Below are 23785 nucleotides of genomic sequence, written 5' to 3'. Positions count from 1 at the left end.
CCATGCGGAACAGGACCCAAGAGATCTATCCTGTATCTCCTAGTTATACTGCCCCGAACCCAGGGATCCTGAGAAGACGCTGTACACTGTTCTAGAAAAGAGACAGGCGCCGCGCCCCCCCCCCCCCCCCTCTCGCCAACCTCCTGGTGGGCAGAATGGCAGTAAGGGTGCAGGCTTCTACTGAACCTTGGAGGCCTGACATGAAGCTGAGAAAGAGGGTCTACCTCTGACTGAGAAGCCTCTAAAATTTGAGTGGTCTGACGGAGGATGACTGGACCCTAGGAAAGGAAGTCCCACGAAAGGACTGCCTAAAGGAGCTGAAACGCGGGAGGCGGGCTCTACCCACATTCACTGGCAAAAAGGTGTTCTCCTGGCACACGTTTACTGAGAAAAAAAACCCTGTAATTCCGGCCCGAACCAACCTGATGCAGAAAAAGGAAAGGTTTCTAGGGATTTCTTAGATTCCGAATCAGGCTTCCAGGATCTCAGCCATAAGATTCGTTTTGCTGAAATTTTCGAAGCCTGAACAGAGGAAGACACAGACGCTGTACTCTGAGCTGCCTCTTTCAAAATGTAAAGGCCGGTGAAGCAATTATGAGCTCTGCAAGGCCTCAGCCAGCTGCTCTGCCCATGCTTCCATTGCTCTAGGGACCCTAGCCGAAGCAAATGTGGGTCTAAAGGAAGAACCCGCTGTTACAATATCGATTTTTTTGAGCTTCAATTCTGCGGTTAGTCTGTTCTGCAGTGTTGCAATGTCCAGGACCGGCAAGGTAGCATGGGGGGCTATACGGGCTACAGGAGTATCCACCCTAGGGATTCCTTCCCCGTGAGCCAGATCCTCTTCCTGTAATGGATATAAGGAAGAGAATCTTCTGGAATAGAAACCTTTAAATCAAGTTGTTTCTATATTCCCTCAGCAACATTGTGCAATTCCACCAACGGAGGAAAACGAATAACCTTTCTTCTGGCCTTCTTAACGAGACTTCTGTTTATAGGACTAGGATCCTCTGACTCTGGGAGGTCCAAGGCCTGCTTTACCGATAATAGCAATCATCAATGGCCTGATATCTGGCAGTTTTTTTCCTGATTAGACACGTGAACCTGATCAGGATTAAATTTTGTTTCCCATTCCTCAGAAAAGGATTTGCGGATCTACACAGATTTCTTTTAGTAGGGGCCAAATATGTGGATTCAGAAACTGGACGAGCTTGTCGAGACATGTATCTGATCCGTTATGAAAAAGAGAAGGGCCTGCTACAGCCGTTCCCCGCAGCAGGAGCCCCCACCTTATCCAATATAGAAGAAAGTGTTGCTGAGCTTGTCAATAACTAAGTAGATTTAGTGAGAAGCTGAGCTATAGAGTAAACTGACTGTGGTAAGTAAACCTTGCATTTATAACAGGTAAAATATTTTTCCATAGGACCTTTTCCTTTATCTAACATTTTACAAAGGAAAGCATCACAAGCACACCATTGACTTGAAGGAGACAGAGAAAAAACAAGTAATCTACAGTAAAAGTTGCACTTGTTCCTTTAAATAAACAATGTTATTTGCGTTTTGGCAAGTAAGAGTACTATAATATTACCCATACTAGCCCCACTTTGTCAGTAAAGCAATACAGTTTTTATAAATGCTTAATAATAAAAAAGAATACTTAGCCAAAAGGCCAACAGGAGAGAAGTCCACCAGCCATGTCCTGATGATTGCTCCCACCAGGCAGTCTCTGTTCCCAGGCTTCTTCTTCTGCTCCAGAAGACCGGAATACTGCCCGTAAATTGAAGAGCAGGGAAGTTCTATATAATTTTAACTCCCCCTCTTCCATATTCTGTCTCCATTTTTTTTTAGAAAAATAAATAATAAATAGCAGAGTAATGGAGACCTCAAAAAGATTGAGGTCTCCTGCAGCGGTTCTGACCCCGATGCCCCCTCCTATTACTGAGGGGGGATCTTGGTATAGCCCCCATCTTGCCGCCTGTCTTAACTCCAGAGGTCCGACCCAAGATGGCCGCCGGCATTTCTTTTTAACTGATAACCCTATGCCTGCAGTGGCAACGCCGGTTATCGGGGAGGCTTTGAGAGTGACAGCGGTCCGTGAGACCGCTTGTCACTCTGTTCCAGACACCCAAGGCTGTGCCAGTGAGAGCCCTCGGCTCTCATCTGACAGAGCCATGTCTGCGCTGCGGGCTGGGAGTGTGCTCTCTATGGTAGAACACACTCCCAGGTCTGCCTTCAAAATAAAAGTCTCTGTACTTAAAAGATTAAAAGTTTAAGAAAAAAATCAAATAAAAATTAAATATAAATGAATAAACTAGCACTAAAATAGCAGCCCAACTCCTTTGGGCACCTAGAAAAAACTGACAGGAAGAGGAAGAGGCAGGGGGATTGTAGAGGGGAGGGGTCTGTCAGCAGTGCTAAAGTTAACTAGCTAGGTGCCAACTCCCGAGCTCCCCTCCACAACCCATGGTAAGCAGTGTCCCCCAGACTGGATGAAAGAGAAAAAAAAAAATCATGCATTAAGAATTATAAAAGTAATTGGAGAGAGTGGGACTGTATGTACCTGGCTGCAGAGAACCAGCTGACTGAATACAAAGCAGCTTTGTATCCGCAGCACTGTCCACTCAGTGTTACTATACGATTGTGCTGCTTTCAGAAAGGGGCAGATTTGATGTAAATATTCACTGAATTGTCCTATATGAAGTGCATGACCGCAAGAAAGTGACATTTCTTCCATTTTCTTGTAGACAAGTTAGGTTCAGTGTTATATGTGCATTTTTCATTGAGGAACATTTACTTTATTTCCCATCAGGTCTCAGCTAAGCTCAATAAGTGATTAAAAAAAGCTCAACCTTACTAGACCGTGCAAGAGTCTGAACAGCGGTTCTGAATTTATTTATTAATCTCCCAGAAAAAGTCTCCCCAGTATCCGGCTGTTAAAGGTCGCTCCATTCAATTGAAACTAAACTACAAGTAAATATATGAGTGCAATCATCTCCCAGCACCTCTCCCAAGTACATCATGCGCTGCGGGAACCCTGTAGGGAGATCCTTCGTAGTTTTACAGCAATTTATAGCCAGGTTAAATATTTGTACTTATTATCCTAAGGGAACGGATTATCCTCACAGGTGAAGGGACACACACATGGTGGTATTATGGACTATCATGTGTGGCCATTAAAGTCCTGTACACAGCCTCATTTATGGCTTGAACTAATCATGAGAGGGAGGAGAAATGAAATGTGTTTAGTACATGTGACACCTAGAATGTGCATCTCCATCTTCTCAGTGCAGCTGAAAAGTGCAACAAGAGTCCCATTAAAAGTATAGAATGAGACCTCATCTGTGCCAGCTCACAGCCAGTTCATCCTCTTCAGCTCAGAGGCAGAGGAGCTATGATCTCCTCACCCTCCAGCACTGGCTGGAAAACAAGTGAACTGTTTATTTATATACAAAGTTCATACCAATTTAAAGAGATCTAATAATTAGGGCAGGGAAAGTTACATTTTCTTCTGGATTGATGCAGCAAGAGTACAGGTATTTCTATGGAATGTATAGAGAACATATGACAGCTTGCTTACATACAATGTTCATACAGTGTCCAATGAGCAACTCCTAATGTTAACATATTAGAATAAAATATCATTATCATTCATGGGTGAATGCTTTACACTTCTAACAGAAAACATAGATCAGTTATTTTACACTGCATAGTTTTATACCATGTTATTTCCACAAGTAGAAAGATTCTGATCTGGTTCATGCTGATAAAAAGCTAAACATTAGGTAGCACTGAGAAATTATTAAGCTGTATCTCAGACGTCTTCATATCATTTACTAGAACTGGTAGCGATGACATTTACTTACTTGTATAGGTCTGCCATGTTGCCAGGATTGTGTTCTTTGGAGAGAATTCAAGGCTAACTACTTTAGGCAGATCAAAGGTGTGCAGCAACTTGCTGTCAGCAGTGCTCATTATATTTATTCTGAAAACACAAAAAGGTCAGTAAAAAAGTCATTGAGATTTCATGGATTAATAATTAAACCACACGACTATTCCTCGCACAGCTATCTGCTTTCCATTTATCCAGTTTTAGAAGATGACAACACATAATGCACTAATATATTAATATAGGTTTTCTAAAGTACCAACATCTCCTGCAGAGCTGTACTGACTAAGTAATACATACAGGGACTAGAACACCACAATGATACCATTATGCAACACAAAAATACACAAATGAGAATTCTGCTCAGCGGGGAGATTCAATTCAAGGCAATGACTATACAGAACAGAGGCACATTGAGGCGATGTCTGCAAGAAATCTCCGCTCATTTTCCCTCGCTCCCCAGAGAGTTGGACAGAAATCTCAGCGGAGTTCTTTACCGTAATAGGTGGCAATGTGTGCGGCTGGACATCGTAGTGATATCTGGCGGTACTTCACCTTGCATTGAATCCCCCCAAAGAGTCTGGCATTTAAAACCTGTACTATGTAAATAAAGTGTTAAAAAATGGCACTCAATTTTGTTAACATAAATTTTTATTCTAATCCACCATGTTTTATTGTTTTGAGGAAATTAGAAACAAAGCCTTGAAATACAGAAAATAACCAAATGCTACATGTAGGGGGAAATTCAATTGACAGCGTTATGCTTGAGAATAATGCAGCCTGCACACTAATACCGTTACCATTGTAATAGTGCGCATTATTAAAGTTACTACGGTAATTTAAACGCTGATTTGTGCTCGCAAAATAACTGCAGACATGAAAACAAAGGGTATGGAGGACCCTGCTCATTAGAGAGCTTACATTCTAAGTGAAAGAATGCTGAAACAGGAGGAAGAGTGAAGATTGGGACAGGTGTGAGGGTGCATTAGTGTGAATATCATCACCGGGTATAAGGTACAATCTATTAGGGAAAAAAAAAAGAAAAAAGGATTATATAAAGTGGGGATCAAAGATTCCTGGGAAAAAGGACACAAGGCAATCTGAATGACCATGGACAATACTTGCTGTATTCTGCTGATATCACTGTTCATTTCAGCATTCATTATAAACATAGGTAGCTGCAAAGATCAACTATAGACATGTGGCAGAGGAAGTAAGTTCTTTCAAATATGTTTCTTTACATATCAGGACAATCATCTAGTGCTAAGCAAAATCATAAACAACACATAAGATTGTACTTTTTTCATTATTTATTCAACAGAAAATAAGTCAACAAGAATAAGCCATGCATTAAACCACAAGTATACCCTGTGATTAAATAGCTTGTAGAAGCACCTTTAGAAGAAATAACTTGATGTAATCGTTTGATCAGTCTTTTACATATTATTTGAGAACCTTTATCCCACTCCCTCTTACAACACTGGTTAAGCTCATTGTTGTTTGGGGTCATTTCTTTATGCACAGCTCTAGGAGTCTGGACTTTGACTTGGTCATTCCAAAACCTTGGTTATTTTCTTTTTCAGACAGTTGTATATATTCTGTTCTACTTGTCCTGTTGCGTGATCCAATTTCGGCCAAGCTACAGTTGTCGGACACATGGCCTTAGTTTCAGTTGCAATCTTTCGCTCTGTAGAATAATCAACTGAAATTGTTTAGAAATTGCCTTATAAGGAGGAGAAGCAGCAATTTATCACACCGCTGCATCTCCTTGGCATGGTGTTAACACAAACCTGAATGCTTCAAACTAAATTGCCAAAGCTTCCACATTTTTAATATATAGTGGTGGTAGCACTTCCTGAAGATCAAATAATTTAACTAGCAGTAATCAATGTACTTTCTCTATTGATAAGGAGGCAGTAAGAATGTAGCTCCTTTTCCCACAAGTGGCTTTTTCATGATGGCTTATTTTTTGCTGAATAAATAATAAAGTGAAATTGGTTATGGGTTATTTGTCCAATGAGATTAGATTTATCAAATTTTAGGACTTTATAAGGACAAAATGATTGTTAATTATGTCCCGATATATAAAAACACAGGCGAGGTGAATAGAAATAAGCAGAGAACATTCTGCACATATCCTACACAGCAACATCTGAACATACAGGTATAAGCAATATCTCCTGGTCAGCTACTGCAGAAAGATACTACCAGATTCCAGTGCATGTTCTGTCACATAAAAATGAAAACAGTCGCACTATCGTATTAAGACTTACACTTCTCCATTGCACCAGGCAAACAGCTTCCCATCCTTGCTAAAAGCAGATATTTTGCAATATTTGCTGCATTCCCTAGGAAAGTGAGAAGAAAATCAAAATGTCAGCAGTATTTACACAGAATTATAAAGATTTATCTTGGAGATTACAAAACGTGTTTTTAGCACCATCAGGTATGAGCTATTTAGAGCCCAATTCATCACCTGTCTAAATAAAAATGGTGATCTCAATCAATCTACATGCAGATTAAGAGGAATAGAGAGTTTAACAAAGACATAGGGCTAGATTTACTAAGCTGCGGGTTTGAAAAAGTGGGGATGTTGCCTATAGCAACCAATCAGATTCTAGCTTTCATTTATTTAGTGCTTTCTACAAAATGACAGCTAGAATCTGATTGGTTGCTATAGGCAACATCCCCACTTTTTCAAACCCGCAGCTTAGTAAATCTAGCCCATAGTTACTACTCAGTAAACTAAAAGTTTGGCCTGTAAGCCCATTAAGTGCATACTTTAAGTAGTGAACTGATTCACAGAAAAATGCACTCTCATTTTCGTTTCCTTTAAACTCAATAGAAAGTGGATTTCCCCACTCTTATATTTTTAATGCTCGCAAATATATGTAAAGGTTGTAATATTTTCCCATACTTAGAACTGGATGCATCATATACAAAACATAACTCTTCATGGATTTATATGAGTGTTTCCATTTTGTCATCTGTGGACCATTTCCAAAACTAAAAGGGGAAGCCTGTGCTCACTTCTTAAGCATTGCAGAAACAATGTTGTTATTCCTGTGCTTGATATGACTTTATGTATCTGGCCTTTGAAAGTCAGATTTATTCTCAATGTGATAGTGCTGAATTAGGCATACATTCATATTTAAAATGTCAATATAGGTTTGGTTAGGTTTGTGCACTCTTTTGTATGGCTATATTTCTATTGTGCTAACCATTACGGGCAGCACAGTGGCGTAATGGTTAGCACTTCTGCCTCACAGCACTGGGGTCATGAGATCAATTCCCGAACATGGCCTTATCTGTGTGAAGTTTGTATGTTCTCCCTGTGTTTGTGTGGGTTTCCTCCGGGTGCTCCGGTTTCCTCCCACACTCCAAAAACATACTGGTAGGTTAATTGGCTGCTATCAAAATTGACCCTAGTCTCTCCCTCTCTGTCTGTCTCCCTGTCTGTCTGTGTCTGAGTGTGTGTCTATATTTAAACTGTAAGCTCCAATGGGGCAGGGACTGATGTGAATGAGTTCTCTGTACAGCGCTGCGGAATTAGTTGCGCTATATAAATAAATGATGATGATGATTGTGTAACATTCCAGGGAGATCACATACAGCCAGGGAATGAGACATGGACTATGCGTGGTATTTTAGGCCCAATTAATTTTAATAGAAGTCTGTGTGAATGGACCACATTCCCATCTAGGGTTCAGACACTACCTGCCTTGAAGTATAGGTTCACTGTTAGTGAACTCTTGTGTTGTTACTTTAATAGCATATTTTATAATGGAAAAACTATAGAACACAAGCATAATGCTCATATTCTATATCAACATCAAACGGGAAGGAAAGAAGAATTTAGATTTAATCTCAATTGCACCCAACATTATAAATGTTTAGCACAACAAGACTAGAGTTCTGTATAATATTGAGAACAAAATATGTATTTTTATTATTGTTTTTGCACATGTAAATGCAAGCCCAAAGCAGTCTGATACAAAATAAGTAACTAATAAATTGTATTTATTTATTGACCAGGTAGGCTTCATTCCTGCCTGTATTATTGACCATTTCCAAACTGCACACTATACCCCCCCAACATGCTACATGGACTCCACGCTTATATTACGGTCTCAGGCTTTAAAAATAATGCAAACAAATGTGAATTCCTGGATCTGAATATCCCTACAAGTATGCACAAAACACTCAAAAATATTTTAACATTTTGATTGCAATCCCACAAAATCAACACTTGTCCCCTACATATTGTGTTCTACATTTACATGTTACAAAGACAAATCACAATCACTTTGACATTTTAAAAAAGCCAATTCTATATTCACATTTTGTTACATTATGAGAGAGAATGAAGAAAAAAAACTGTGATTATTATTAAAATGAACAAGCATTACAGTGTAAACAGCTAAAGCAACCAACATTATTGTCTCTTTTTGGCAACATACTTGGACATAAAATGTAGGCTCATCAATAGATAATCCTGGGTTGTGGCAACAAAATAGATTGAAGAAGAGAATGTCCCAATGTTTTTCTTAAGGCATTTCTCTATTGCTTGGTGTTGAGCATTAAATTCAATAATAAAAATAAAAATATTATTTTTTTTATTTTTAATTCTCTTCTCCTTTTAAAACTACCTTCCTATTAATTGAACTAGCCTTAGTAGCCACTTCTAAGATTTTGATTTCAGAGTAATTTTTTTCTACAAATTCGATCTGTTGTGAATATACCTAATCATGGTCACAGTTCCTGCATAATTGCAGAAATTGACTATTAAAATAATATTCATTATATTACGTCTTTGATGAAAGCTATAAGGTTTAGGAATTTACATTTAACCCATTGAAATGAGTACTAATAATACTATTATTAATAAAATAATATTTAAATCCAAAAATATAATCTGTTTTATGATACATTTTCAAATACAATGAATATTATCTACGCCCATCCCATACAACCAAGATGTCATTGATGTATTACCCTCCCCATAATGAGTTGTGGGCGGGGAATACATAGCCCTCCCACCCCACCCATGAACATATGAGCAAATAATGATATTTCACAAAACCAGTATCAATGGCGTCCTGCAGGTAACAAATTCCTTTAAACAAGAGTGCACATTAAAAAAATAGTAGCATACGACTGTACATAAATAGTGATAAAATATTAATTTGATTTCATTCTATATATGATAATGCCAATACTACAGCTGAAGTGTCCTTTAAAATAAAGATAATTTAGTGTCAAGCGGTTGTAAATAACTTTTGTTTATACTTGGAGCTGTACATATTTTACATTTAACTGTCCTTTGCACTTAGAGAAGATGATCAGAGGCATTGACATACAAGTGATGTACGCTAAGGGCGCAGACGTAGATTAAACACACCTTTTTCAGATAGTCTTAGGCTGGGTACACACTGGAGCATTTTCGTCCAATAATCGGGCAAATCAGCCAACATACGACTGTTCGGTCGGAAGTCGGGTTAGTGTTTATAGTGACATGATGGTCGACAGTCGTTCCAAAGTAATGATTGTCGGCTCATTTGGTTGGTCGCACTGTTTAATATATTCCGACCAATCCACCTAACGATCATGTAGTGTGTATAAGTTTCTGATCGATCCACGAGCAACTGCCGATAGTTCCTCGAGCTGCGACTCCTTTGGGGGCGTGTGTATGTTAATTTCTGATGCCTGTATCAGTCCCACGTGGTGTGGTGTATGCACGTCACTCATTTAGTAATTAGGTGCTTCTAGCGGTAAAGCAATAGAAGGTGTCTACTGCATTAATGCGTATAGCATATGTCTGCCGTTTAAATGATAAACCTTTGTCAGTGTAGTGTTATAAAAAAAAAAAAAACACAACGTTTTATTTATACGTGTATTGCTTATTGTCTGCATCCATAATTATAGCTAGTTGTCATTTTACTGTACACTCAATACACATTAATAAAAAATAAATAAATTTCTCCAGTGTGTACCTAGCCTTATTTAGGGTTGCATATCTTGCAGAATGTAAATTTTTTGCAAGAATACTAAAAATTAACAGATAAAGTACATTTAGCAAGATAAATATATTTGCTATTAAACAGAAAACATACCGTTGAAATGAATCAAAGTTTGTAATCTTTGGAGGCCCTTGAATCAAATGTATTCCATCAGATCCTCTGACTAGGAAATAAAAGAAAGAAAAGGAAAACATAATACAATCTCACTCCTGTCATGTACAATTGCATACAATTAAACAATTAGTAATTTATCTCATCATAAACATATGTCTAACTTTGATAAAGGTCCTGATTATTTTAGTAGTGCTATTGTGCTATTCCTAAAACAAAGACCACAACATAAACAGGGGGAAAGTCAGAACAGAATAAAAAAATAAACATAATCCAGTTGTTGCAGGAGATTTACACCTTGTTCCAGTGCCCTATAACTGTCACTTTTTGCAAATTAACAGCGGGAAATTATTTAAAATGCAAAATGGCATTGTTGATGCTTATTGGTGAAACCGTAGCAGCCATTCAAATGGCTGCTTTCAAATATCTCCTGTCTGTTAGCCACGATGAAGTGACGGCTATACCTGCTAGCGCAGAAGAACCGCGCAAGCTCTTGCTCGTGTATGTGATCCTTGCGATCCTACTAGTTGTGGGAGGGGTAGTAGAAAAAAATATAACTCACATATGGAGTAATCCTATAACACTGGGTCAATTCCACAGTACCCAACTTAAAAAAAACATTGAAGACTCGCTCCGACTTGCATAGTTAAGTGTTAATGTATTGCAGAACTACCAAAGAATATGTGCTAAAGGAATATTGCCTGCACTAGAAAATGAGCAAGCTTGGTTTTTAGTACTCAGTCTGTTTTCCAACACATAAGTGAGGAAAGCAATTTCTTTTTATTTTATTTTTTAAATGAAATTAAACAAAAGTAATAACACACTCCTTTGAAATTTATGTGAAAGCAATGACTTACTGAATTACATCAGCATTTTCTGCATGATGATATCAGAGTGCAGCAGTGTGCGGTATACATTGTGAGCATTGTTAGTGAAACTGCTTTACATTGATCGCCTTTACAAAATATTAAAAAAATATAAAAGAGTGGGATATGCTGACAAAAGTCTGCTGTAGTGTACATTGCTGCAATACCACAGTGCACTGAATTTAGTGCCTGGTGTAAGAACATCTGCCACAATACATTGCACTGTGTGGATGGAAGAGAGCACACAAATTGAAGTAATTGGTTTGATACTGCCCTGTTGTTTTGTGAGGGCATGTAGGCTTGTGCAATGTGCTTTTCTGGGAAGACATATGGGATATTGTGTGAAGCTTTATTGGGGAAGTGTACAACACATTCTGATATGTAATGCTTTGGTACATAAGTGGGTATAATCAGACCACAGTTTGTAACTATTTGTGGGGCACAGGCTGGCATGTAATCAATGCCAATTTTCTTGGCTTCTACCTCTAAGAATGTTTGTGTGGCTCGCAAGTATCTAGTTACAATATTGCTGCCTCCTAATTTATTCAGGCCTGACATAGCAGATACCATATACACTACATGGCCAAAAGTTAATTAGTGTGTTTGGCCATTTCAGCCACACCCATTGCTATCAGGTGCATAAAATCAAGTATATAGCCATGCAGTCACTATAATCAACATTAGCAGTTGAATGGTTCATACTGAAGAGCTCAGTGACTTTCAATGTGGCACTGTTATATGACGACACCTTTGCAATAAGTTAGCTCATCAAATTTTTGCCCTGCTACAGCTGCCCAAATCAACTGTAAGTGCCAATATGTGAAGGGGAATAATCTAGGAACAACAGCTCAGCCATAAATCAGTAGGCTACACGAGTTCACAAAACTGCACAATTGGAGTGCCGAAGCGTCTAAAAATTGTCTGTCCTTGGTTATAACACTCTGTACAGAGTTCAAAACTGCCTCTGGAAGGAACGTCTGCACAGGTACTGTTTGTGGGAGCTTCGTGGGTTGAGTTTTCATTGCCAAACAACTGTAGACAAGCTACAGATCACCATACCAAAAATCGACTGGAGTGGTCTAAAGCACCCAGTCACTGGTCTCTGGAACAGTGAAATGTGTTCTTCAGTGATGAATCGTGCAGTCTAACATATGAATCTGGGTTTGGTGGATGCCAGGATTATGCCTCCTATTGCCACCTGTAAAGTTTTGAGTAAGACAAATAATAATCTGTGGCAGTTTGTCATGGTGAAAGGAAATCTTAATGCTACAGAATACAATATTATTCTAGAAAATTGTGTGCTTCCAACTGTGTATTCCAACTTCACTGGCATGCCCAGAGCCCTGACCTGAACACCTTTGGGATGAACTGGAATGCTGACTGCGAGCCAGGCCTTATGGCAGAACATCAGTGCCTCACCTCACTAATGTTCTTGCGGCCGAAAGGATGTGAACCCCTGCAGCCATGTTCACAAAATCTAGTAGAACGCATTCCCAGAAGAGTGGAGGTTGTTATAGCAGTAAAAGGGGACCAACTCCATACTAATCCCCATGGTTTTGGAAAAAAATGTTCCACAGAGATTGAAATGTCCAGGTGTCCAAATATTTTTGCCCATTTAGTGTATATCAGTAGGAAGCTCAAGGAATGTCAATTTCTGATCCATGCAGGTTTTCATTCATGTACATTTTTCAGTGAGCAGTGAGTGAGCTGTTTGCGTGGGTTTCCTCCGGTTGCTCCAGTTTCCTCCCACACTCCAAAAACATACTGTTAGGTTAATGGGCTGCTAACAAATTGATCCTAGTCTGTGTGTGTCTGTCTGTTAGGGAATTTAGACTGTAAGCTCCAATGGGGCAGGGACTGATGTGAGCGAGTTCTCTGTACAGCGCTGCGGAATTAGTGGCGCTATTTAAATAAATGGTAATAATATATGAATAGAAAATGTTTTAAGAGTGACATCAACCAAACAACAACAGCTCTAGTTTAAAAATACATGTAAATAAAAACATTCATACAAATAAAAGCAGTCATTGTATAGGAGTTTTTTTGTTTTAAAGGCCAGCCTTTGCTCACTGGAAAACTTAAATGTAGCAATACCATTTCATATATCTATAGCAATGGCAGAGTTTGATCTAATAGATTTACAACAAGCAACTTCTGTGAATTATGAATGATGATTTTGGGGGGATTTAAGCAAAATATGCAGTTTACCTTGCGATAGGATGAAAAAAAAAAACCCAATGTGCAAGTACACCTATAATGCTGCACATTTTAATACTGACTGCATCAACAGTGGCAATGTGACACATTTGCAATCAAAACTTCAGTGTGTCAAGATATGCAATTCTGATACTACACATGTCTAGGTTACATAACCTTATGTAAAACAATAGTGACTTTCTGATTGGTGCTCTACCAACTTCCTATTAAGTGACCATAACACTCTATACAGTTAAACTATTTAATTTCCTTTATTACGGTACCACATCCATAAGGAAAACTGTACAAGTTATAGAAATTAAAATTCACAGATTGCCTTTAACTCCATGCATTTATTTCAAAGTTTCTCCCACGTAGCTGAATATAAAATGAACTACTAAAATGAGTTTATATACTAAATGTCCCCCAGTAGGAAATCATAGTTCCTTTGCCAGTCATTACCCAGTGTACAGCAGCCCACATGACTGTGCTGCCCCAGTGCACATCTTCCTACCCAGGGTGTATGTAATAACACAACTAGGAGGAGAACTCGCTGCTCTCACTGCCACCTAAGAGACTGGGCTCAGCTTCAGAAAGAGCCGGCATCTCAGTAACACAAACCAGACAGACCTGCCAGAAGCAGCATGGGAGGCGCCATCTTGAGCCGGAAAGACTTTGATGACGTGTAGAGCGGAGGAGGAGCTACCGAGTGATACACGTAGCCTTAGTGGCCACATCACTGGCTGCAGACTGAGGGCTGAGATACATCCGCCGGTATAACAGGTATCCTTCCGCCGTTGGAGGCTGATTCCACCAGTCACTACATATACACGTGTAATATTAGCAGCCTGTCAAGGCTTTCCGTGCCTACGTATTGTTTATCAGTCACCAGAGAAACACTTATGCCTGGTATGGCGGCTGGCCTTTCTTCCTGACATTAGGGGGGGCTACAATGTAAAAGTACTATATGGAGAGATTGGCATTCTATATATTTATCACGTTTTACATCACTGCTGATCGGAAATTGTGATTTAAGCAGCAAAACAACAAATCAGATGCAACAGGCACTCAGTAATCATTCTTGAAGGTCGCATCTTGTAGCAGCAAAGCAGGAGTTTCATGCATACAGGCACTATATATTGTATTTATTATGAGCTGTACAAATGCATTTAATAATGATTGGCTTCATTGTGTGACCTAGTAACGGCACCTTCATCATATATCAATCAATAAATAGTAATAATGCAGTTGGGCCATCTCGTTTGGCATCATTTGAAATGAGTCAAAGCTTTACACTTGACATACTAGTCTGAACATAATACACTATTAATTAAAACCTATATATATATTATGATATTACTCTTGGTAGTTGTGGTACACTGCTACTTTCTGCTTTATTTGGTTGCTGAGAAAAAATATTATTTGTTTACATGATTAGGTTTCAATAAACACTTACTTGGTCAGTGGGAAAGCGTATTATTTCCTTTTTAATTTTAAAGTATTGAGGTCAGATAATGTAGGCATATGCCACAGACCACACAATTAAACCTAAAAAACTAATGTCTCACAATGGAAGGCAAGAAACAAAAATGCATGGAGCTACCAATAGGGTGGCTCAGATTCTCCACACACCCCGCTGATCGTTGTTTGCCCTGACCTTTACCACACTCTTATGTATCCAAACTTTTGAGCAACTACGGATGTGCATGAGAACCCTTACCCACAGCTGCACCTGCATTGTGTTTTTAAAGTTAGTGAGATATTACAATCACATTTAAAAATATAACCGATTCTTTGATCCTATTATGTATGAATACTTGACAATACTTGTATCACTGTGTGGGTTATAGTTGGGGGTTTAGCCTAATGTTATGGGCTTTTTTTGTTGTTAAAAGTGTAAAGAAAAGATAAAAAAAATGCAATAAAATTTTACCTGATTTAAAAAAAAAAAAATATAACCGAGTCTATTTTATGTGTCCATACCCACTGCGTGCATTTGTGTTACAGTGCATTTTTGTTGTTTTTTTTGGATGCTGCTTGATTCATCTCTGCATTCAAGGCATGTCACTGTACTTAAAAAAGTCCATTAATCTCTATGGGAGTTCATTGTATACATACCTACTAGGGGTTAACACGAGCAATTATACAAGTGTTGTGGTATATTTTTCCCATTCATTTCATTGACCCATTCATTCCAATGGAGTTGTGCAGTCCATGCAGAAACTCCATTGAAATAAATGGGCCATTGACATAAAACACAGCATTGTTGTTTTTCCACAACACTAGAGATTCATTTAATTTCTAGTGATGTCTGATCAATGCAGAGATTCTCCTTACTGTCAGCCAATCACATGGCAGCTAGAGTGGGAACTTGTGATTCACTGAGCTGCTATTGGAAATCCTGATCAGTTACGTTGACAGTCATTCTATAACGGGGCTCCTAGCAGAGTAGATTGAGTTGGCTGTTTTTTTGTTTGTTTTTTCTTTTCCCATTGATTACACATAAAGAAGGTTTCCAGTATATTACAAGAAAAAGAATTCTCTTGTTGAATAGTTCATGTGGACTATGAATAAAATATATTTCATGTGATTTACCAAAAGAAGATGCCTTGGATTAAAAACAAAGAGCACTTTCCATGGATTACAAGAATATTTCCAATGGATTATAAATGAAGAATAATTGCTGTGGATTGCAAACTAAAAAATTTTTTTGGTGTGGATTTGAAGAACTCCCTTGGATTGCATATAAAGAACATATACCATAAATTACAAATGAAGACCTATAGGATTACAAGATCAAGAATATTTGTTTTATTTATTAGTAAAGTGGTGAATAAGAATTTGTGACTTTTTATTTCAATAAAAGTCTATTTAACAACTGTGTGTATATTATTTACATGTTTTTACTATTTTAGTATCACAGAATGGGGTTTTATTAGACCCCTTTCCAACCAATATGTCTGAAAAAAAGACCCATTTGTCATGCGTATTAGTGTCCCATCGGACCTTGGAACACTGAAATTCTAATCTCAAGTTTACAGAATAACTTGGAAGGCTATTCTCTCTTCAGGAGGGATAGGGTAAATAAAAGGGGAGGAGGAGTATGTCTTTATATTAAGCCAGAATTAAAACCAAGTATTCAGGAAGTTATATACGAGAATATTGGTGATAATATAGAGGCATTGTGGGTGGAAATATCCAGCGGAGGAAAAAGTTCAGAGAAGTTGCTGATAGGGATATGCTATAAACCGCCAGATATTAGTACGATTGAGGAAGCCCAACTTCTACAGCAAATTGAAAAGGCTACACAACTAGGTCAAATTTTAATTATGGGGGATTTTAATTATCCGGACATTGATTGGAGTACTGAGACCTGCGGTACAGCTAGGGGAAATAGGTTTCTGAGCACGCTAAAAGACCATTACATGTCCCAATTAGTAGAGGAACCAACTAGGAACCGGACTATACTGGACCTAGTAATAACAAACAATGTAGACGTAATATCAAATATTCAAGTAAAGGAGCACTTGGGAAACAGTGATCATAATATAGTCTTATTTGAAATTAGTTTCCAGAAACAACGGTATAAGGGATCAACTAGGACTTTAAACTTTAGAAAGGCAAATTTTAATATGCTAAAGGAGTCTATAAAGAGCATAGACTGGGACAAAGCCTTTGAAGGAAAAAATACAGAAGAAATGTGGGCTGTCTTAAAAATGTTGTTGGAAACATACACGTATAAGTTCATTCCTATGGGAAATAAATGTAAAAGAATTAAGTCGAAACCAATGTGGCTAAATAAAAAGGTAAGGGAAGAAATGCAAAGGAAGAAGCGTGCATTTAAATTGTTTAAGTCTGGAGGGTCAGAGGAGTCCTTCCGTAGGTACAAGGAATGTAATAAAACATGCAAAAGGGAAATTAGATTGGCTAAATTAGAAAATGAAAGGCACGTTGCAAAAGAAAGTAAGACAAACCCCAAAAAGTTTTTTAAGTATATAAATGACAAAAGGATTAAAAAAGATACTATAGGACCCCGAAGAAGTGAGATGGGTGAATTGATAAATGATACTAAGGAAAAAGCAGAGGTATTAAACACGTTCTTTTCTTCAGTATTTACCAGAGAGGAACAAATGGCAGGAGTAATACATAAAAATGGAAATGAAACCATGCCATTAATTAATACTTGGTTGTCAGAGGAAGAAGTCCAAAGGCGACTGAAGAATATTAAGATAAATAAAGCTCCAGGTCCAGATGGCATACACCCAAGGGTCCTTATGAAGTTAAACTCGGAAATAGCTAGACCGCTATTCTTAATTTTCAGAGATTCAATCTCATCAGGCTCAGTACCAAGGGATTGGCGAATAGCAGATGTGGTGCCGTTGTTTAAAAAGGGGACGAGATCACAACCAGAGAATTATAGACCTGTAAGCCTGACATCAATAGTGGGGAAACTACTGGAAGGTATTTTAAGGGACAGTATTCAGGATTACTTGGTACGCAATAAAATTATTAGTGGGAATCAACATGGATTTTTGAGGGATAGGTCATGTCAAACTAATCTAATTAGTTTCTACGAGGAAGTTAGTGGGAACTTAGACCAGGGCAGGACAGTAGATGTGGTCTACTTAGATTTTGCAAAGGCCTTTTATACAGTACCACACAAGAGGTTGGTTTACAAAATAAGGGAACTGGGTCTAGGAATCAAAATTTGTACTTGGATCGAAAACTGGTTAGAGAATAGGGAACAGAGAGTTGTGATAAATGGAACATTTTCTAATTGGTCAAAAGTCTTGAGTGGAGTACCTCAAGGTTCTGTGCTGGGACCACTCCTTTTTAATATATTTATTAATGACCTTGGTGATGGTTTAGAGAGTAAAGTTTCTATTTTTGCAGATGACACTAAACTCTGTAAGGTAATAAAATCAGAGCAAGATGTAGCTTCTCTACAGAGGGACTTAAATAAACTGGAGGATTGGGCGGCCAAATGGAATATGAGGTTTAACACAGATAAATATAAGGTTATGCATTCAGGGATCAAAAACAAGAACACAATCTATAAATTAAATGGAATTAATTTAAGAGAATCTATATTGGAAAAGGATTTGGGAGTGCTCGTAGACAGTAGACTTAGCAATAGTGCTCAATGTCAAGCAGCAGCTGCAAGGGCAAACAAAGTATTGGCATGCATAAAAAGGGGCATAGATGCAAGGGAAGACAGTGTAATTTTGCCACTGTATAAATCATTGGTAAGACCTCATCTTGAATATGCAGTACAGTTCTGGGCACCACTCTATAAAAAAGATAATTTGGAACTAGAAAGGGTTCAGAGAAGGGCGACAAAATTGATAAAGGGTATGGAGTCATTAAGCTATGAGGAAAGGTTAGCCAGTTTAGGCATGTTTACTTTAGAAAAGAGGCGTCTAAGGGGAGATATGATTACTATGTACAAATACATTAGGGGTCAATACAGAGAGCTTTCATGGGAACTTTTTAACCCAAGGACCATACAGAGGACACGTGGTCATCCCCTAAGGTTGGAGGAGAGGAAATTTCACAACCAGCAAAGGAAGGGGTTCTTTACAGTAAGGGCAGTCAAGATATGGAATTCATTGCCAGGGAAGGTTGTGATGGCAGATTCAATAGATATGTTTAGGAAAGGGTTAGACAAATTTTTAGCGGAAAGGTGTATCCAGGGATACGACCGTTAATTTAAAATGAAGGATAGTAGTGGATATAGGGTAAAAATAGGACTGCAATATTGAGTCTGGGGGGATTTTCACAATTGAAACAGATTGGCGGTTGCTTACTCTGGATTAATTTCAAATATAAGTGCAGGATCGCAGGAGATCCAAAATAGGTTGAACTTGATGGACTGGTGTCTTTTTTCAACCTCATCTACTATGTAGAATTTGTTTATATCAGGCTTTTTTTGCATCTTAAATACTTCTGAATAACTATATGTTAAAAGTCCTTATGAGTGAGTGCACTTAACCATCTCAATACCAATGTAAGACACGTATTACAATATAGTAACTAAATAGTTGCTGCTACGTCATTTCAAAATCCTTAACTAGTAAATGATTAGCCTGAAGATAGGGGTATAGAACACAAAAGCGCTCTGCTTTTGTGTTCTATAAAGTGGTACGGTATCTGCGCTCTGCAGATACTGTACCACTTTATAACAACAATATGTTAAAGAATAAAAATTGTGTACTTCCAGATAGAAATGTTGATGCTTACCTGGACGTAAGTGCATACTTACCAACTTTAGAAAGTTAGTTTCCGGGAGCCTGCCGGGGGAGGTGGGCGTGATGGGGGGGCGGGACTCCAAAATGCGCATCATTTTGGGGTCCAAAATGATGCATATTTTGGAGCCCCGCCCCCCATCACTCCCACCTCCCCCGGCAGGCTCCCGGAAACCAACTTTCTAAAGTTAAATTATTATTATTAAATTATAAAGTCCAGAGAATAACTATGAATGGCAAAAATTGTATTCAATATGCAAAAAAAGGAATTTTATTGTGCAGTTGGTTAATATTGAAAAATATGGACAATACCAGGGACACAATTATCCAGGGAAAAATCCTTAAAATCTGGGAGTGTTGCTGTAAAATAAGGACAGTTGACAACTATGAATTCTATGTTTTAATGTACATAGAGACGCTGTGCTGTTTTTTTGGAGCAGACCAGCACCATATGTAATATTTAGTTATAACATATAACGCAGCTTTGTTCACAAACAGAGCAGAGCTGACCTGTGCCAACAAAGTTGTTTTTTTGCCTTTTACTTTAATTTAAGAAGAGAATGTAGGACAGAGAAGAGGAGGACCAGATGTCTCCTATTCCAACAACAGTTCCTATTTTGAGCTGACTGTCCCAAATGTAACAAATCCATGTCCTTTTGTGACTATTGTTATAAACTTTGTTCTTTTTTGATGTTTAATAACATCAATACTTTCTTTTTGGATTATTGTGTGGTTTCATATTCATTTTGTAACAATACTGGTTGACATATCTGGGATGTGTTCAATGAACTATTATATGGTTGTTATTACTGTTTTGACAGTGTATCAAATAATTTCATATTTTATAGTTTTTGGGTTATTTATATGTTCTGTTGGGTATCACCGCTACTCCAATAACAACTATTATTTTTATTTATTAATTAGCTGCATTATTGGCTTTTGTAAGGAACTAGGCAAGTAGAAATTTAGACGTGCTGGTATGGAACTTCCACGTTGAAATGAATGGCTGGGCCGCCCAAAGGTTTAGGGATTGTGCTCCTATTATTCCCTCTCACTAGTGAATTCACACTTTTGACCATCCATATCACACTGTGCTCTCTCAATAACTGTGCCTGCTCCATCACAATGTGCCCTCATTCATCACACTGTGCCCCTCCTCCTTATCACACTGTGCCTCCTCCATATCACACTGTCTTTCAATAACTGTGGCCCTCCTTCATCACCGTTTCTCTTGCTGTCCCGCTTCGTTTCTACTAACCTTTCTATGAGCTTTTTTCTTCTGTCTTCTCTTCTTCTGCTTGTCCATGGAGCTGCATCCAGCGCAGCTCTCTGCGTCGCTTCTCACTGACAGTGCGGCAATGTGATGATATCACACCCAACACTGTCAGGGAGACTGAACCAGAGAGGAGCACAGAGATGCTGCCGGATGCAGCTACTATGGACAAGTGGGGAAGGCAGGCTCTCCAGCATGGCTCTCCCTCGTCTTGCTTTCCCCGTTAACCGACAGCCCTGGATACTCCTGAAGTGGGGCGGAGAAGTGCCATTATGTCATACTGGCACATACCGCCCCGCTTCGAGCACCGCTGTTGATGCTGTAGGACATTGGTAGGCATCATTGCATATATAAGGGGTTCAGCAAATGACCTTTGGTCTTACAAGGGGCTGCAAATTAACTTTGTGGAGAAGCATTAGACTGCAGTATGAGGTCAGAGCCACTGCATAAAGAGACCGTAGGATATGGTTGTGTGAGAGCCTTACCTGATCCCCATGGTGAACGGCGGACACGTCCATTGGCGCCTTGAGATGTTGCCGTGTCGGGGAGCCAATCAGTGACCAATCATTTAAACTTTGGCACCGCCGTGAGCCCTGATTGGCTCGCAGCTGTGCCAAAGGCATCACGCCGGCGTCTTAAATAGACGTGGTTCAGTCAGCGGCGGTGAGCAAAAGAAGAGGACGGCGTGGGACTGTAGCAGAAGACAGAAGAGTGTCCGGCAGCAGAGGCAGAGAGCCCTTGTCTGGGGTAAGAGAAGAAAAGAAGAGTCCAGACGGCCGTTCCTGGAGGACAGTGGCAAGAAGAGGACCTACGCTGAGGTAACAAGAGGTCTTTCTGGATCAGGTAAGGCCCCCTGGGCACCTCCTCTCCCGGGCCCATGCCTGCACTGTTTGAAACAATCTTTTCTGGCCACTGATCACTCACAAGGCCCAAGTTGGGCGCCGAGGTCCACGAGTAGAGACTAGGCTTTCGTAATCGGGGTCACTAGGCCTGGAACGCCTTCCAGTTCAAGCAACAGTCTCTGTGCAGGGTAGGAAGATTTACTGTGCATTATTGTACTGTATTACTGTGTACTGCGTGGGTTGTGGGGGTCGTGTTTCCTCTACGGGAACAAGACGTCAGTGTCCCATTGGAGGTAGGCTCTGGTGCCCGGTCCGTTCTCTGGCCACACTTGAGGCCCAGAAGGGGCAAAGGAGAACAGGCAAAGCACCACGCCAGAGGAAAAGCCACATGGTAGTTTTCCTGTAAGTCCCCGGGGTACCCGTAAGGTTCCAGAGATAGTGATTGGGCTCTTCTCCGGCATTGCAGCGCAGCCCTTTTGAGTTCCGGGAGTGTTACCCGTGGTTCCATTTGGGTGCCTGTTTCTGAGTTCTGGCAGTGCTACTGACAGTTTCAGGTGGGAACCGCCAGACCCGGCTGCGTTTTTGCTGTCACCTAAACTGCTGGGTGTCCCTCACTACTGGAGAGTAGAGCGTTTGGGCGATAACGTTCTTTGTCCCAAATACTCGCAGCCCCCGTGTCCAGGCCAGAGTAAGACAGAGTGACGGCAGGCGAAACCGTTCCTGGTCGTTTCCCCAGACTGCCCCTTCCCCCTCCCTTGGTAGACACGTCTCTCTCTCTTTTGTCTCGTCTGCAGGAGGAAGGAGAGCGATCGGATCAAAGTACGAAGGGTGATCCGTAAGAATATGGATGTGTCCAGAGAAGAACTGTCACCCAGGGAGGTCCAACAACTAGTGGAAATCCTGTGGAGAAGACAACGGGTGTTCTCCTGTCACGAGTATGATTTTGAGTTCACCAACCAGATAGATTCATACGGGTGAGGCAGTTCCTGTACAGGAACACTATCATCAGATACCCCCGAAGCTGTACCAGGAAGTTAAGACCATGCTACGACAGATGTTGGACAGTGGGGGGGTGACTGAAAGCCAGAACTCCTGGGCCGGTCCAATTGTCCTCGTGCGGAAGAAAGATGGCACCATTCGGTTTTGCGTGGACTACAGGAAGCTTAACCACTGCACGGTACAGGATGCCTACCCGTTGCCCTGCATTGAAGAGTCCCTAGTGGCCTTGGGACAGGCTAAATACTTTTCCACCCTGGATTTGGCCAGCGGCTATTGGTAGGTACCCGTAGCCAAGAAAGACCGAGCGAAGACAGCGTTTGTGACGCCTATGGGGCTTTTCGAGTTTTGCCAGATGGCATTCGGGTTGACCAATGTTCCGGCCACTTTTCAGAGGTTGATGGAACGCTGCCTGGTAGATTTGAATTTCGAGGCCCTACTGATCTACCTGGATGACATAATCATCTTTGTGCCCACAGTGGAGGAACATCTGCCTCGCCTGGATATGGTGTTCCAAAGACTGAAACGGTTTGGCCTGAAGTTGAAACCGCGGAAGTGCCACCTGCTTAAGAACCAGTTGGAGTGTATCTGGGGCACGTGGTATCGTGAGAGGGAGTACGCCCTACCCTAGACAAAGTAACAGCGGTGACTAATTGGCCGACTCCAACCACCATCATGGAACTCCGAGCCTTCCTGGGCCTATTAGTGTCGCTTCATCAATGGGTTCTCCAAAATAGCCGGACCCTTGTTTGACTTGCTGCGGGGGAGCACCGCGTGAACCAAGTCAGGCATCGAGGTGTGGGATGCCCTCCAAGAAACTGCCTCTGTCCGGCTGAAAGAGGAGTTGACCCGGGCCCCGGTACTAGCTTACGCTGATTTTAGCAAGCCTTTTATCCTCTACACCGATGGCAGTCATCAACGGCTTGGTACAAGAGTGCAAAGAGCGCGTGATCGCCTATGCCAGCCGGACCCTGTATGAATCCGAACGAAACCTCGATAATTATAGCTCCTTTAACTGGAGTTCCTGACAGTCGTGTGGGCCATAACCAACAAGTTTGACGAATATCTGACGGCCGCGGAGGTAGAAGTAGTGACGGATAACAGTGCTCTGGTGCACTTGGATTCCGGAGCGAATTAATTTGGATCAAGGAGCCTGTTTTCAGGGTTGGCTCATGCAGGGATTGTGTGATGTATACGGAGGCGGAAGTCTCGGATCACCCCATATCATCTCCAGGGAAATGGCATCTGTGAACGGTTTAACCGGACTTTGATACAGATGTTGCCGGTATTGGAGAAGGACCAGAGGATGTGCAACGGAAAACATGGGGGGAAATGTGAGAGCCTTACCTGATC

General features: G+C 40.3%; 1 protein-coding gene across 1 annotated transcript in view; it reads right to left on the bottom strand.

Moving 5' to 3' along the window:
• The window catches only part of EIF2A (eukaryotic translation initiation factor 2A), a 41344-nt gene extending 27562 nt beyond the window's left edge, over window positions 1–13782 (bottom strand). The window contains exons 1-4 of the mRNA XM_075201963.1: window positions 13707–13782; window positions 9997–10066; window positions 6157–6231; window positions 3861–3979 (exon numbers count right to left, since the gene is read on the bottom strand). Coding sequence (XP_075058064.1) covers window positions 3861–3979; window positions 6157–6231; window positions 9997–10066; window positions 13707–13734 — 292 coding nt within the window. The 5' untranslated portion in view covers window positions 13735–13782. The remainder of the gene's footprint in view (window positions 1–3860; window positions 3980–6156; window positions 6232–9996; window positions 10067–13706) is intronic.
• Window positions 13783–23785: the final 10003 nt, after the last annotated feature.

The sequence above is a fragment of the Mixophyes fleayi genome, chromosome 3 (genome assembly GCF_038048845.1).
Source record: "Mixophyes fleayi isolate aMixFle1 chromosome 3, aMixFle1.hap1, whole genome shotgun sequence".
Taxonomy (NCBI): Eukaryota; Metazoa; Chordata; class Amphibia; order Anura; family Limnodynastidae; genus Mixophyes; species Mixophyes fleayi.
Note: the sequence above shows the minus strand (reverse complement) of the source record. Positions and strands in the feature narration are given on the sequence as shown.